Genomic DNA, 16,734 nt, shown 5'->3' on the forward strand with positions numbered 1-16,734 from the left:
ATCATTTGTTTCCGTTTATTTAGCATTCACAGCATTTGTAGTTGCCTTCTGTGCAGGGGAAGTCCACGCACACTGTGTGGTACCGCCATCCGCAGAAGGTGCACTCAACCTCTGTAAGAGAAACGAGATTGTCTGAGACTGAAATGATATTCACTAAAGAAGTGGTGATTTGTAAAACTTCACATTTTGATCCGGGACGTACTCTGCATGAAAACAAGCGCTCACTCTTCCTGCTCAACAAATGACAAGGGCGGAGCCTTATACCACGTGATACAGAAGCTGTGCCGTGTGATGCTAAAATTAGCAGGGAAACAACAACGGAGAGCACGTCAGGGATGACGAGAAAGTGACAGGAGAAAATCCGTCCCGGTCAACCACCCAAACATCAATAACGGGAACCTTATACAGCGCTTCCCTATACACGTCGAACTCCCGCAGGCACAAAGACATTACGGAGGCTATCACTTATCACCTGACCAAAGATATGGCTCCATTAACACTGTGCAAAACGAGGGATTTAGGAAAACGATCAACACCCTAGACAAACGCTACACAGTGCCGTCCCGCAACTATTTTTCTATTGTTGCACTACCTGCTCTGTACACGCAGCGTCGAGCAACGGTGGAGACGGAATTTCAAGCAGGACAACATTTTGCTGCAACAACAAAACGTGAGACATTTGTTGTTTTATGTTTATTTATTGTTATGAGAGAATCATGATCTCAATTCTAAGCCAAAAAATCATGATTCTCATTTTATGCAAAATCGTGCAGCCCTAACATTAACACAAAACTATTGTTTCACCAGAGAAACACACATGAAGAGAGAGAGAGAGACAATAACAGCTACCAAACAGTCGTCATAATTCGTCACACAATGAGAAAAGGACAAATCAACAAGTAACAATGACTAATTAATATTAAAATCTGTAACATAATGTATTGTTTGGAGTTTAGTCTGATTGGTTCAGGATGAGCTGCCATTATCCAATCACACGTCTGCTTACCTGCATCTTTTCTCTTTTTTCTAACCTGAGCACCTGATGGCTTTGAACTTTTGTTGTCCATCTTCCATTGGTTTGAATTTTGCGCTCCAGTACAAACCCGAGGATCAGCACAATTAACCTAACAGATCTACACCTTAGTTCACAGATTCACTTTGTCTAAGGTTGATTTCTGGGATTTCACACAACCCAGGATTCAGATCGTGAATCCATGATGGGCTTGGATTTACATCATCATAAATGAAATGTGCTCTACTTGGAAGCAGCCGGCCCCGCCCCTTTTGACGGGTTGTGTGAGACTTTAAATCATCAAACTGTAAATTATAAATTTAAATTGTTATTGATCCTTTACCCAGAGTCCTAAAGTGTAGATTTATTTTCTTACTCTTCTTATATTTATTGTTTGTTTACTTGCACCGCTGTAACTGCAGCCTCGTCGTCTCGTCTCTCTATATGCTGGACTGTCTGTAGCGGAGATGACAATAAAGTTTACTTTGACTTCAGCAGTGCGCAGGCGCACCGAGGGCTCTCGCGCTCACTTTATAGAATTTAGAAAAAACATCGGTGCAGATTATAAGTCTGTATCATAATATCTGTTTGTTGTGTTGTTTTTATTTTGTTTTGCGAGTTGGTTATTAGATGCCGCTCCAGCCAGCCAGAGACTCCCCGCCGCCCCGCCCTCTCCTCCCTGTGCCGCCAGCAGCAGGCGCACCTCGCAAACGGAGGGCGCCCTTACTCCCAGCAAATGGCTGATAGAAAACCGATCGGTGCCTACGAATTTCCCAGTATGCGCTGGCATGACGTCGGGGAAGCATGGGTACGACCGATTATTTTATTTTTTTCTTGCCCGTGATGCCCCCCCCCACCACGATGCATTCTATTGGTTTGCACACTTACACACACCCAGCTGTGGTTTCCTGTTTTGCTGGACTCTGGAGAGCCCCGCCTTTAACGCTCTTCTCTCACAGAGAGCAACAGAAAACTTGGAAAAACTCCAGATTGACTGAACTCAGTTCAAAGTTACCTTGACACCTTTAGATGTGAGACGTAGTGATGGTCCGCTTGAAGCTGACGTGTGTCAGAAAGATCAACGCGCTGCTTCAGAAGCACCGTGTCGAGGCTTGATTCGTTTGGCCAGAGTCACGTGATCAGTGACGTATGAAGCTTCGTTTAGAACGTACCTTTTTTTAAATCGAACTTTATTGAAACACAATGAGTATACAACATACAAACAGATGAAGTTTACAAAAGAACAGAACATGAACATACAGAACCAGGAGTAAAAAAATGATGATATGAGTAGGCGAAAAAAATCAACATATTGTAACGTGCAGTGGAGATGAAGCCAGCCGCGGAGGTGTGCAGGTGGATAGCGAATGAGCAACAGCTTCTGACTTTCCAAAAAGTACTCATTTATTTACAATATCAAAAATAAAAGTGCTACCTCTACCACACATTACTAAAGAGCACACTAGTCCGCGTACACACGGGAGCATCCATTACAAGAGGAGTGCGAAGAAGAACAAAAAGGGGGTGACACCAGTTGTGAGACAGGAGGCGCCGCCATGTGGTGATACACTGCATTACAATAGCAACTGTTACATAGTCCCCCCCTGGTGAGAAAAAGGCTGTCCTCAGCCGTACACAGCTGAAAAAGCACACACCACACCTAACAGTACCCTATACATAGAGGTTACAGCTAAGATTGGTGCACACACACACAGGGCAAAAGACCATTTAAAAATGAAATTGGTGAAAATAAGACGAATATGTACAGTGGAAAATCAGTTTTCTTAGTTTTTTTCACTTTTTTCTTTTGTTCTTTTTTTTTTTCTAAGTAAATGCCAAGAATGAACCTTAACGCACGAAAGAGCCATAAAACTGGATTAAGTAGAGCAAACAGAAACATCTACATATCATGACTCAAAGTAGCAATGCAACAAGACAGCATCAAACAGATTTAACCAAAACATTTCACTTCAGATCAAGCCTGGTTGTGTGAAAATCATTAGTCCATCTTTTGTTGCTCCAGCCAGACGTAACTCTGGGGCAACGTCTGGGCCTGAGATTGTAATGTCCACCAGCAGCTGGGTGCTGGACAGATCTGGGTGAAACACTCTCTGGAACAGCGCCCACACCAGAAGAAGAGTCAATGTCCGGTAAATCAAAGGGGAATGGCTTAGAGTCAATGTCAGTGTCTGCAGGGGGGCCAGGGTGGGCCTGAGAGTCAGAGTTCCGACCCTCTGCGGTCTCTCTCTCAGCAGGCAATGAAACAGAATGTTCTTTGGAAGTGAGAGAGTCCCAGGTATGGAACGGTTGCATGTTCACAACATGATAAACACCTGCATCCACACCGGCGTCCACCCAAGTGAGCCTGTAATTAACATCACTGAGTCTCTGAGATACACACAATGGTCCCTGAAACAGTGGTGCAAGTTTAGCAGTAAAGTTAGACTGAGCGTCTGACCTGGGGTGCGTCTTAACTCTCACAAGGTCACCAACACGAAACGTGGCATGTCGATGTCTCAAGTCATAGTAATGTTTTTGTCTGTCATGGCTATAGTCCAAAGCTGCTTTGGCGTGGTTGTGAGCTTCCTGCAGGGAGGCTCTCAAAGTCTCAGGGTAAGGCACACCCGGTTCATCAACACCTGCTGTAGAAGGCTGAGTGATAAGGTCAAGCGGGGTGTCTAACTCACGACTATAAAGCATCATGGCAGGAGTCATACCTGTACTGTCATGGGGGGCGGTGCGCAGAGCAAAGCAAATCTGAGGGAGAAACTTGTCCCATGATGTGTGCTTATCACCTACATAAGCGCGGATTGCAGTTTTCAGAATCCGGTTGACGCGTTCAGTAGCATTTGTCTGAGGGTGATATGCCTTAGTGAGTCTGTGCACCGAGCCTAAGGCAGAAACAACCTGTTCAAAAAGCTCACTCACAAAAGGAGACTCTCTGTCAGAAATGAGGTAAGTGGGTGTACCACGCCTAGCAAAAATGTCAGTGACGAATTTACCAGCTGCTACCTGAGATGTAGCTTCTTTGACAGCACTGGCTTCAACCCATTTAGTCAAATAGTCAACAAACACGATCAAATAAGCATTACCAGTGGGGGTGCGGGGAAGTGGCCCAACAAAATCCACACCCACATACTCCCAGGAGTTCTGGGGGACAATGGGAACCATAAGACCGGCTGCTTTTTTCTGACTTGGCTTGGTGAGTTGGCACACTGAGCATGAAATCACATAGCGTTTCACATCAGCTGCCATTTTGGGCCAGAAAAACCTAAAACGCAGTCTAGCCAATGTCTTAGAAACACCCAAGTGACCTGCTGTGGGGTGGTCATGGTAATAGTCCAGCAAGGTGCCTCTCATGGAAGTAGGGGCAAACAGTTTCAGCTCTTTCAAAGGGTGCAAAGCACATGTGAACTTGGGTTCTCTGTGATACAAAAGAGTCATACACAACATACTGTAACAAGGTGGCATTGTCCGAGCTGTTCAGAGAGTCTGCTTCAATGTCTCTGAGGAGTGGACCTGTGACATGATCGTCTAACTGCAGCTGTCTCAATTGTGAACGGTCAGCCAGAATGACGGGGGGCAGAGTACGAATGTCCAGGCTGCCCATAACAGCATGATCTGGTAAAAGATCAGTTGGCCTGTCACAGGTCAGAGGCAAAGGGTTGCGTGACAGTGCGTCGGGAACTTTGTTCTGTGCACCAGGTTTGTGCACTATTGTGAAATCAAAGTCCTGCAAACGAAGTGACCAGCGGGCGAGTCGGCCCGTTGGGTTTTGACGAGACATGAGCCACCTGAGACTGTTGTGGTCAGTGAAGATAGTAACATGAACACCTTCAACATATGGGCGGAAGTGTTCCACAGCCCATATCACAGCGAGGCACTCCTTATCTGAAGTGCAGTAGGGGAGTTCAGCTTTGTGAAGGGAGCGACTAGCAAAAGCCACAACGTACTCACGACCCTTGTCATCCTTTTGCATCAACACTGCCCCAAGACCAATGTCACATGCATCGGCGTGAATGGAAAAGGGACGGTTGAAGTCTGGAAATGACAGGATCGGGGCTGATGTGACATGATCCTTCAAAGTGTCCATGGCCCTTCGACAGCTGTCGTCCCAGTGGAAAGCATTGTCCTTTCTGGTGATGGCGTGAAGAGGTTCGGCATGGCGGGGATAGTTCTGAATGAAGCGTCGATAATAGCCAGTCAAGCCAAGGAACTGACGGACGTGTTTCACTGAGGTTGGGGTATCAAACTCCTTAACCGCCTTTACTTTGTCCGGATCGGGCTTAACACCTGATGATGTGATGCGGTATCCGAGAAAGGTGAATTCATCGAGGCAGAATTGGCACTTTTTGAGCTTCAATGACAAGCCAGCAGCCTGGAGTCTTCCCAGCACCTCCTCAAGATCCACTAAGTGCTCTTCAAAGGTAGGTGAGGTGATAACAATGTCATCCAGGTAGACTGCGCGCGTTTTGTAAATGAGGCCAGCAAGCACAGAGTTCATGAGTCTCTGAAAAGTTGCAGGTGCGTTGCAGAGCCCAAAGGGCAGCACCCGAAACTGGAAGAGACCGCAGTGAGAGATGAAGGCAGTTTTAGGCTTCGAGTCCTCTGCTACAGCAACCTGCCAATAGCCTCGCGCTAAGTCCAATGTCGAGACAAACTTTCCTCTTAACAGAAAGTCCAAAGACTCATCTACACGAGGCAGGGGATAAGAGTCTTTTCGGGTAACTTGGTTGAGCCCTCGAAAGTCCACACAAAACCTTGGTTCCGTGGCCGCTCTATTTACAATGACTACAGGAGCTGCCCAAGGGCTTGTGGAAGGTTCAATGATGTTGTCCTTCAACATTTGTTGCACCTGTTCTTCAATCACACGTTTCTTAGCAGGTGACGTGCGATAGGGTGGGAGTTTGACAGGTGTTGCATTGCCAGTCTCTATGGCGTGCTCAGTGAGAGCCATTCGACCAAGTTGACCATCAAACAAGGAGCTAAACTTGCTGAGCAGATTTAGTAAAGCATCCTTGTTGTTCTCTGAGAGACTTGCTTCAGACAGTTTGGCTGTTAAGTCTGAGCGAACCAAGTCCAAAGACATCAGTGTTCCAGGTGAATGTGAGTAATCATTTTGAAGGTCCTCTTCATTGTCTGCAAGTGGGCAGGGGATGTCCTCAATGTAGACTGTTCTAGTGGGAATGTGAATAGAAACAGAAGCTCTTGCCATAAAATCCATTCCCAGAATGAAAGGAGAGGACAAATCTGGTATTATGGCAAAACGCTGGTAAAAGTTCTTGTTCATGAATCCAATATTGAGACAAATAACACCAACAGGGATACAGGGAGCATTATTGGCGAGGTTAACTGCAGGACCATTCCACTCACTTGTGTTTCTAGGGTAAGAGTCATTTACTTGAATGAGATCTGTTCGTACAGCCGAGAGGGAAGCACCCGTGTCGAGGGTAGCATCCACAGATGAAGCATTGAAGTTCACTTTCGTTCTTAGTGGGGTATTCCAGTGGACTTGTGAAAAATTGTCTTCCAAGTGTCCAAGACTGTGTCCACCCTGTAGTGAATCGGGCGTGTGAGGCTCCGTTAGTAACTGGGGGAAGGTTGGCCTCTGTGAAATGTCCTCCCCCCCCTGTAGTTTCCCGAATGCCTGTATTGTGGCTGGGATGTGGTGCTGACCTTTTCATGGCCAGGATCAGAGGGGCCAGAGTGCTGGCAATGGCTGGACTGGGCCATGCCTAGCGGTGTTCGAGGCTCGTTGTGGCAAATGAGGTTGGGTGTTACAGTTTGGGCAGGTGCGTGTAGTGAACCCTGGCTGAGAGCATTTGAAGCAGTAAGGTTCAGGCTTATAGTTGTCTTTGCTACATAAAGCAGGCTGTGGTCTTTGTGGTCCAAGCACTGAGTGAAGCTCATGAGCGCGTAGCAGCAGGTCCATTACAGAAGTGACATTAGCGCCATACAGGGCAACTCTGTATTTTTCGAGAGCATGTTTACTAATTAGGTCAATTCTGTCTTTTTCAGGTGGGGGGCTCTTCAGTTTGTCAAACTCACTCAACATGTGGGCGACAAAGGTTGGGAGCGGCTCGTCCTGAGCCTGAACACGATCCAAAATTCCTCTCAGGATGCGTTCTTGGTTGTCGGAGGGCAGAAAAACTGTCTTAAACAGTTGACAGAATTGAGCCCATGATGTGATGTGGGAGCTCAGTGCCTTGAACCATTTCCCGGGCTCTTTTGCAAGAAAGTGTGGCAGTTCGTTTAGCAATTGCCCATCAGTTAGGTTCAATGAGGCTTTGTATGTGCCAACTGCATTTAACCAGTCCTCAGGTTGCACTTTTCCATCCCCAGCATACACAGGAGGCTCCAGCTTTGCGTGATGTAAAGCTGCCGCAATCACTCTGGAAGTGCTGCTGAGTTCAAGTGAGTGAGATGGGAGGAAAGGATTTGTAGGTTGAAATGGGTTGCTGGGCAGGAACGGATTGGTACTGTTGGTGGGTTCAGTTTTGTCCATCACATGAACATGAGGTGTCGATGTGGCCATTGGGAAAACAGGAGACTGTGGGACTGCAGGAGGGGGAGAGTTTCCTGTTGTGAGTTGGTCCCACTGCCTTAGTAAACTCTGCTGTATGTTCAGTGAGTCACGTAAACAATCACTAAGCTTATTCACCTCAGTTCTTAACTCCACCACTTGTTGGCTAAGGCTAGGAGTCACATTTTCAACTATCTGGCACACGAGGTAAGTTCCATGTCTGAGTCAGAGTCGTCTGGGCAGTGTGCCATTGCGATTTCAAAAAAATTAAGCCGCTCCAGGGCACAGCACAGTTATTGATATAGCAGTAAAAGAGTCAGTTAGGTCAAACTAGAAAGACAAAACTGCAAAAATGCGTTCAAGATTAAATTTAGAAAAACCACATATAAAATTTCGCCCAACAAATGAAATTAGACTGGAGTGATCAGAACCATGTTATTACAATAGCATGTCTGCAACACTAGAGCTCAATGCAAGATTAGTTTTAAGTCGTTTTGTTATACTGAGCCGAAGACCAGCACCAACGGTTGTAGTCAGCCAAGCTATCACTTACATGTGCTACAGTCAGTCTCAGCAGAGGTAAAGGGGAATGAAAAGCCAGCAGAAATGTTCATGTCCAGGCTCTCCACAGAAGAATTAATCCTTAGAAGACGAAACCAACAACAAATAACAAATCCACGGAGTCCATTCGCGTCGCGGAGTCAGCTTCTCTCTTTTTCTTTCTCCCAAGCGGAGCAGCAGCACACCACGGTATCCAGAAATTAGTCGGGTCCCACCTGAGCTGAGGCTGCGGCCATGGCTGGAGAAAACGTCCGAGTGTCCGCAAAACTGGGGGGATTTCCGAGACAGTTCACGTGCTAGAAGAGAAGAATCCTCGGCGGGATGCAAAAATCGTCTGAAGTCCAAGGGGAAAAAGTTCGGGCACCAGTTGTAACGTGCAGTGGAGATGAAGCCAGCCGCGGAGGTGTGCAGATGGATAGCGAATGAGCAACAGCTTCTGACTTTCCAAAAAGTACTCATTTATTTACAATATCAAAAATAAAAGTGCTACCTCTACCACACATTACTAAAGAGCACACTAGTCCGCGTACACACGGGAGCATCCATTACAGGAGGAGTGCGAAGAAGAACAAAAAGGGGGTGACACCAGTTGTGAGACAGGAGGCGCCGCCATGTGGTGATACACTGCATTACAATAGCAACTGTTACAATATAAATATTGTTCTGAGAGGCTTTTTGTTGGTTGAGTCTGAAATTGATTGTATGTACAATTCATATCCTTATAAAACGGCAGAAATATGGTGTTTTATTAATAAACTTACATTTATGGATATAAAATAGCTAAAAGTATTAACAATTTTTTTTTATAAAAAAACATTTATCATTCTTCCTGGGGAACTTAAAGAAAAAGAATAAAACATTTTCCCATCGTAAAGAAAACTCCCTTAAACTATAGACAATAACAAAACTGCTAAATTCTTCCAGAATCTCTGTGTAGAGGAACCAAAAGAGATGTGCCACAGTTTCTGGATGATCCCCACAGAAAGTTCAATTAGTATTTATGTCTCTTTTAAATGTTACCATATAGTGACTGGCTGGGTAACATTTATGAAGAATTTTATATGAGATTTCCTTCACCTTGTTCACAATTAGATATTTATGGGATCATCCAGACTGTCTTCCAGGTGATATCTGGAACATGTCGGTTCCAGTAAGATATTCTATATATGGGAGAGACATGATATCTTCTTGGAATAAACTACGTATTCTCTTATTGCTGTTACCAAGTTCCTGTGAAAAGCAGATTTTTCCCACTGCTGACTCAGCTGGATCAGGGAGAGTGACTGAGGCAGATATTGAGCTGTCAGTGTTTTTATATAACATTAAAGTCCCTGAGGGTATGGCACCAAGCACCATTGAGAATTCCCCAACACTGTTTGACAAGTTTGACGAGCATCTTGACTTTTGGTCTTTGGATATTAACAGTCCTGGATATGTGACTTCTTGTTTAACAGAAATGTTACAGAGAGCATTTGCAGTGCAGCTTTTAATTGCTAGTAATTCAAATTTTTTTAGATTTCGACATAAAGCAGATGCCTCAGAGAAATCACTAATAACACTAAGGGCTGGACGGATTTGATTTGCATTCTTCAAGAAGAGTGTGGTGTCATCAGCTAGCTGGCTGATGATGAGCTCCTTATCAGCTGTGCTGATTCCTTGTATAACAGGTCAAATCTCGGGGTGGAGTCTTAATCGTTTTAATTGAGCTATTGCCATTCGTGTACAAGGTTTTGATAGCTTTACAGAAAAATGCCAAATTTTTCCAAAGAGTGGAAAATAAATTGATGTTCAATTGTATCAAAAGCCTTTTAAAAATCCAGGAAGAGAATGAAGCTATAGTCAGATACCAAATCAGAGTAATCAAGTAGATCTAAAACCAGTCTCATGTTCTTAGAAAGGTGTCTGTTTCTCATAAAGCCTGATTGTGTCTCATCGATAATTGTGTCCAAGAACTCTTTCATTCTGTTAGCAAGTACTAAAGCCATAATCTCATAGTCATCATTGAGCAGACAGATGGGTCTCCAATTATCAATAAGAAGTAAGTCTTTGTTTGGCTTTGGAATAAGTGTTATGAGACCCTGAGTAAGAGTAGGAGGGAGGATGTTATTCTCTACACTTCCTATGAAAAGCTGCAGTAAGAACGGCGCCGGGAGATTAGAAAATGATTCATAAAACTCTGCAGTTAAACCATCTGTGCCGGGAGATTTGTTGGCCTTAAGTGCAGAAATAGGATTACAAACGTCCTCCACAGTCAGAGGGCTGTCACAGTGACTTCTATCTTCCACAACAATAGTTTTTAGGTTTTTAATATTATTGAGAAACAGCGTTGAGACATATATACATTAGGGGTGCAACGATACACAAAATTCACGGTTCGGTTCGATACTTTGGTGTCACGGTTCGATATTTTTTCGATACAAAAAAATGTTCATGCATTTTTAATTTGTCATTTATTAAAATTATAAATATATATTTTAACTCAAAAGTACAGTTTTTAAATTTAACCCTAACCCTTGTGCGTGTTGTTTTTTAGCTCGTCATATTGCAGCCACAGAAATTCTTTTGTCCATGAAACCATAAAGCTGCACTTTCTTTTTGCCTTATAGTCTGATTTGTCATAACTTCTCCGTTTTGTGGTAAGCTTTTCTTTGGCTGTCACTTCTTCACCCTGACCTGTCTTATTTGGCTCAGCAGAACTAAAATAATATAAAATATATATCATATATCCTGCTGCTTTTACACACGCACTCAGCGATTCTCTGCGCGATCAACCTCTCACATGTTTAAGCTGCGGGAGATTTCACTTGTCATGTTTGCATAGTAAGCTAACGATTAATAAGACGATGTCAGAGGAATTGGTGCACAAATTATCATCACTCACCAATCAGTACTGTCGCTCTCTATACACAGTTCGCGCGATTGCAAAGTGAAAGCAAAAAAACAAGCGCAAATTCAAACGCGATTTCAATATGTCACATATTGACAGTGGCTCACCCAATGACATAATTACCCAGCTACATTTCTGAAAGAATGCAAAAGTATTGACATATATTTTTCCTTCCTACAATAGCCCGACGGGCAGGGCAGAGATAGATTTTGGTACCCCGACTGAAAAAATCGCTAGCCCCGGGACGTCGGGCTAGCGATATTGCGAGCCCTGTATCTGATTGAGGAATCACTCATCTTGGAAAAGAGAGTTTATTACAGAAAAATGTCTCTTTCCAAAATAAAAGCTATACTATCCGCTTCTTCTGGGCTATATTCTCAGCAGCATATTAAACATATCAGGTCTCCATAAGGAGAATCATGTGCTAACAGCTGTCTAAATGACTCGGCTAAAGTTTGTAGCATGCGTGCTTGTTGTTTTTGTCTTTGCACTAGGATGATGTCGGCGTAAATGTGCAGTCATATTCGTTGTGTTCCCACTAGTGCTTTCAGATTAATCTCGTTGAAATAACCTTAACGCCACAACACGGCAAATCTCCGTTAACGAGCTACCGCCGATCGTCCCGTGCATGGGGCTAGACGGCCAACACGTTAACCAGCTAACTGCGCTAACACACTAGTTCACACCAATGTAATTGAACATTGCATGGCACATCCAACATACTGTTTTACCTGAGTCCATGACTCGCTTACCTTCAGGGTCATACGTCACATGAAAACCAAAATAATTCCAAACGCCAGATCTGAATGAGGGTGGGGGAGGTCCACTTCTGTCTCGCTAGCTTGCCCTGCGCTCTTCCTTCTGACCATGCTGTCTGTGTTGAGCGCTCAGTGAATCTGCGTTCGACTACTCCGCCTAGGCTGTACTCTCGAGCCTAGGCGGAGTAGTCGAACGCAGATTCACTGAGCGCTCAACACAGACAGCATCGTCAGAAGGAAAGTTGATAAAATAAATTACAAATTTTGTATTGTTCGATACATATGCGTACCGAACCGAAAGCACTGTATCGAACGGTTCAATATCGATACGAATATCGTTGCACCCCTAATATATATATATATATATATATATATATATATATATATATATATATATATATATACATACAGTGGGGCAAAAAAGTATTTAGTCAGCCACCGATTGTGCAAGTTCCCCCACCTAGAATGATGACAGAGGTCAGTAATTTGCACCAGAGGTACACTTCAACTGTGAGAGACAGAATGTGAAAAAAAAATCCATGAATTCACATGGTAGGATTTGTAAAGAATTTATTCGTAAATCAGGTCTGGATTAAAGAGCTGATTTGTTAAATCGGGAACTCACAAAATACCAAAATATCACCACCGGTGGATCACACCTCTCAGATGTTCTTATCTCAGTGCACTGTAACAAAAGCACAAACAAACGCAACCAATAAAATACTAATAAAGTAACAAATACAAATGTTTGCCCATTGCAAACATGTCCAAGCATAAAACCATCTTTCTCTCTCTTAGAGAAAGAAAACAATCCAAACCTCACTGATAAAATCAACCTAGTGTTAAGCAAAACCCAAAAATCAACCAAAACTTCACCAGAAAGTTTTTCTCCCTCCCGGGACAATATTGTGCAGGAATACAGGCACCGTAACTCCTTTTGCACTGACAAAAACATGTTGGATTTACTTGATTCAATAGTGGACACTGGTTGCACACAAATGTTTTGCTTTGGCAGAAACTTCTTTGCAAGCTCCTTTGACTTAAACAACTGAGTTAAATCAACACAACCTTTTCATATTCAGTAAACCTGCATGTTGTGTTCATAAAACACGATTGAAACATGTTCAGATGGAGTAAGTTGAGCTCCTGGAACATTTTAATCCTTCAATTGAAATTGAATGGGTCTACAACAACTACCATCCTCCTATCTCTATCCTGGTTGCAGCAGGGCTGGGAAATAACCCTGAAGTGATAGGTTACCAGGCAGGGTACACCCTGGACAGCTCACCAGTCTATCAGATAGAAACACACAGCCGTTTACATTCATGGATAATTTAGCCCAGGACCTTCTTACTGTGGAGCAACAGCACTAACCAGCATGCCAACAATGGAGGAAATACAGGAAAGCTATGATTTCCTGTATTTGAGGCAGAATTATTTTGTTCTTGCCCTTGACAGGTTAATCCACAATAAATAGCAACAGCATGCATGTGGTGTGTGTGTCGTTGTCTGCCTCTTATAACTCCAGTGATTTTCCTGTAGTTTGAAATCTTATGCGGTGTTGACACAATAATTTGTTGTAAACCAGGAAATTCCCAACTGTGGTAGAAAGCACAGCTTAGCCTTAGCAAATGTTCAAAGAAAAGTCGTCACTTCCTGATAAATATTGTCACACTGGGGTTTTTGCAAATGATATCAGTGAGCACTGTGTGGCAGCTGGAGTCAGACAACTGAAGCTCCCACAATCAAGACCACAAACAGCTTTCAAAGGAGATTTGAAGCTTTTCTGGCAGCAAGCTTCATGATTTATGGGACTGGAACTGGAACAGAAACTACCTGATCACCAATGGTGAGCTGGCATGGAATTATTTTTATGACATTTTATCAAAGTTATAAATAAGCATGCCCATTAACACATAGTGAGTGAGCATGTTGTCTTCCCACGCAGTGAACAGCGGATGCTAATGTTTCTGTCACTTTTTACAGAGTCAAACTCAAAGTAAGGTCAGTGCTTCCACGCTTTAAACGCTGCACGCTCACACTCTCTCCACACTCGATAGATTATCCATTGTTCATCTGCACACAGCTGCGGTTTTAGTAACGCAGTGTGCTTACGGGAAAGTAACAGTAATCTAATTACCTTTTTTGCAATAGTAATCCCTCACTTTACTCGTTTCTTGAAAAAAGTAATCTGATTACTGCCCATCTCTGGTTGGAGCTGTGCACTTGTGGGTTCCACCTTGTGTACACGTTTATCTTTGCTGTGTGTACTTGTACCTCTGAGTGGAAGCTGAACTCTTGAGTTCGAGTATCGAAGCATCAGCTGTGACGTTAAAGTCCAAACAGCTCGTTCATTTGACGTGCAAATGAACGAAGGTAACGCCGTTTTCATGTGGATGTGTCACTGAGACACTTTCCACATCCACAGCTCACAAAATGGGAAAACTATAGAAGTATAACAATGAAGAAGTTACTATGTTACGGGTCCCAAGGATGAAGACCTCGATGACAAATATGTTACCTGTAAAAGCAGGTGAAGAGCAGAGTAAGGAAGACACGATGCGTCTCTGCTTTCCTCCAGAACGTGTCTGAGTCTGATTTATTTCACACAAATAAATGCTATAAAACACTAAACATGAGCTTTCAATATACTGTTCAGCTGGTTCCTCATTCACATCAATGACATTTACTTATTTCACAACATCAGTGAAATATACTCTTTTTAACTGGTTCAGTTTCTCAAGTTCACACTTCTTTCCATAACAGCTACATCCTTTTATCATATCAATAAACACATCACATTGTCTTCTGCAGTGTCTTACTGGCTAAACAGTTCTATTCAATAACAGCATTGGTAAATACATTACATTTGTTCCCTCCAGTAATTTACTGGCAAAATCACTATTTAGTGCATCATGAAACACAGCTTGTTGAATCAACCCATGAATGCCTCTGTTAGCTACACAGAGTTGCTCAGAGTGCTTGTGTTACACTAGCTAATCTACTCAGTCACTTTAACAGAACTATTAACATTCACATCTCACAGAACTGATTTGATTGGAGCATTACAACACGTTTGCACAGAGCATAGGAGCGCACTGACTCTGCTTCACGAGCGCTCCACCTAACGAGCGGGCTCGCGGTGCGGTCGCGCGGGACACTCCTCTGGTTTTCTCCCGTGTTTACATATAAATAACTTTGGCGGACCGCCTTAACTCTCCCATTCACATTAACGTGGGTAACCATGGTGACAATAAACAACATTTTCGGTGCGAGCACCGTGTACCGACCTGTAAAAGCAGGTGAAGAGCAGAGTAAGGAAGACACGATGCGTCTCTGCTTTCCTCCAGAACGTGTCTGAGGAAGCAGCGGAAGGTGGGCTCCACTTACTGCACCCCGAAACCCCGGAGCAAGCACCAAAGTTCCGCCCTCACTGCTTTCTAACATAAAATGAATCCCTGTTACATGGATTTTCTATCCTCTTAAAGAAACTGAAAATAAATACATATAGCAATGAAAAATGTCCCGTTACATGAGTGTTTTACACAAAATAATATTCATGTGGTCATTCCCTCACAGGGGTGCCACAACTACACTGCTGTTTTGACAGAGACACAGTGTGTTTATCTAACTTGGCTGAAGCCAAAGTTCTCCAGACAAATTCAGTCTGTTTCTGCCAAGTGTGAACTCACTGGATGAGCGCCAGATACACAGAATCAAAAAGGGATAAATTACTTTTCTTATGTCATGTTCCCGTCACAAACTGGCTCAAGGAGAGGGGAAGCAGGAGTCCACAGATGAAATGTTCCTATAAATAAAGTGGAATTTATTCAAACTTTACCAAAACTTCAACACATCAAATAGAAGCAGTTCAGCAGGGAGTGGATGTGTGTTGCATGTGCCAGGTGGATGCAGAGAGAGGCCAGGGCCACGTTCAAACCTGAACACGCTGCACAGTGTTTTCTTCCATTTGTTAGGGATGAATGAAATGCTTCCTTGAAAGGATGTGTGCAGTCACCAGTGGGCGTGGAAGCATGTGCGCCCTCATTTGGTGGGTGTGCAAGAAAAGTCATCCTGTCACACAGCAATGCCTACATAAATCACACCACTCTGCTTAAAATAATAATGTTTAGTGAAGCAGGTGAAGCAAAGGGCTGCTTTTAATAGGCTGGGAGACCCAGGTGTGCTGCTTTAGCTGCTGAGCCTCTTATGACAGAACAGCGGAGAGTGGTAAGAAGGGAGGAGGGGGTCTGGCTGTGTTTGTGAACGATAGATGGTGTAACTCTGGGCATTTCTCTATCAAAGAGACGCTATGCTGTAAGGACATTGAGCTGCTAGCGGTTAGCATGAGACCGTACTATCTACCACGAGAGTTTACACACGTGATTATGATAGCTGTGTATGTCCTGCCCTCTGCTAACGCTGCAGCAGCCTGTGAGGTCCTGCACACTGTAACCAGCAGACTCCAAACACAGCACCCTCAGGCCCTTTTCCTGATCTCTGGGGACTTTAAAGATGATGTAACCATTTAATTATGGTTACATAATTAATTATGTAATTAATTATGTAATTAATTACATAATTAATTACATAATTAATTATGTAATTAATTATGCAAAACGCTCAGCTGTGTCTCCAATCAAAGCTCTGTAACTTCAGAGTAGAGCTGGGCGATATGAGATTTTTTCATATCACGATATGTTTTTTTCATTTCAGTCGATAACGATATCTATCACGATATAAGCCAAATAACTATATTTGTAAGATTTAAATGTGCCGTTGCTCACAAGTAAAATGTGAAATAATCAGCAGCTTGTTTTGATTTAAATATTTATTTCCCATAATAAGTTCAACAGGGTAGATGTACTTAAGGAACATGAGACTTTTTCAGATAAATAAAGGCAAATATTGCAAACTACACAAAAGGCAGCCGCTAAAGCGTTTAAGTTTCAAAATAGAACAAACGAAACAGACTAAATTGTCAATTCCACTT

The 16,734-nt window shown here is 43.3% G+C and overlaps 2 protein-coding genes across 2 annotated transcripts in view; both read right to left on the minus strand.

Annotated features, from left to right (window-relative positions):
- The window catches only part of LOC146577062 (uncharacterized), a 107,124-nt gene that overhangs the window by 9,197 nt on the left and 81,193 nt on the right, over window positions 1-16,734 (minus strand). The gene's annotated exons all lie outside the window — the stretch shown is intronic.
- Window positions 6,703-8,332, minus strand: LOC146577063 (uncharacterized). The gene is made up of 2 exons (XM_085269689.1): window positions 8,312-8,332; window positions 6,703-7,730 (listed from the first exon to the last, which is right to left on the minus strand). Exons 1-2 carry the CDS (start codon window positions 8,330-8,332, stop codon window positions 6,705-6,707), a joined length of 1,047 nt encoding a protein of 348 aa, XP_085125815.1. The 3' UTR covers window positions 6,703-6,704.

The sequence above is a fragment of the Mchenga conophoros genome, linkage group LG3 (assembly GCF_057382185.1).
Source record: "Mchenga conophoros isolate Kocher_MC1m ecotype Shallow Benthic linkage group LG3, M_conophoros_male_GT1.1, whole genome shotgun sequence".
NCBI lineage: Eukaryota > Metazoa > Chordata > Actinopteri > Cichliformes > Cichlidae > Mchenga > Mchenga conophoros.

Coding starts and splice junctions, on each gene's coding strand:
- LOC146577063 (XM_085269689.1), bottom strand. CDS start 8,332: ATGGCCGCAGCCTCAGCTCAG. Junction 7,731..8,311: donor TGGCCGCAGCCTCAGCTCAG/GTGGGACCCGAC, acceptor CTCGTGTGCCAG/ATAGTTGAAAATGTGACTCC.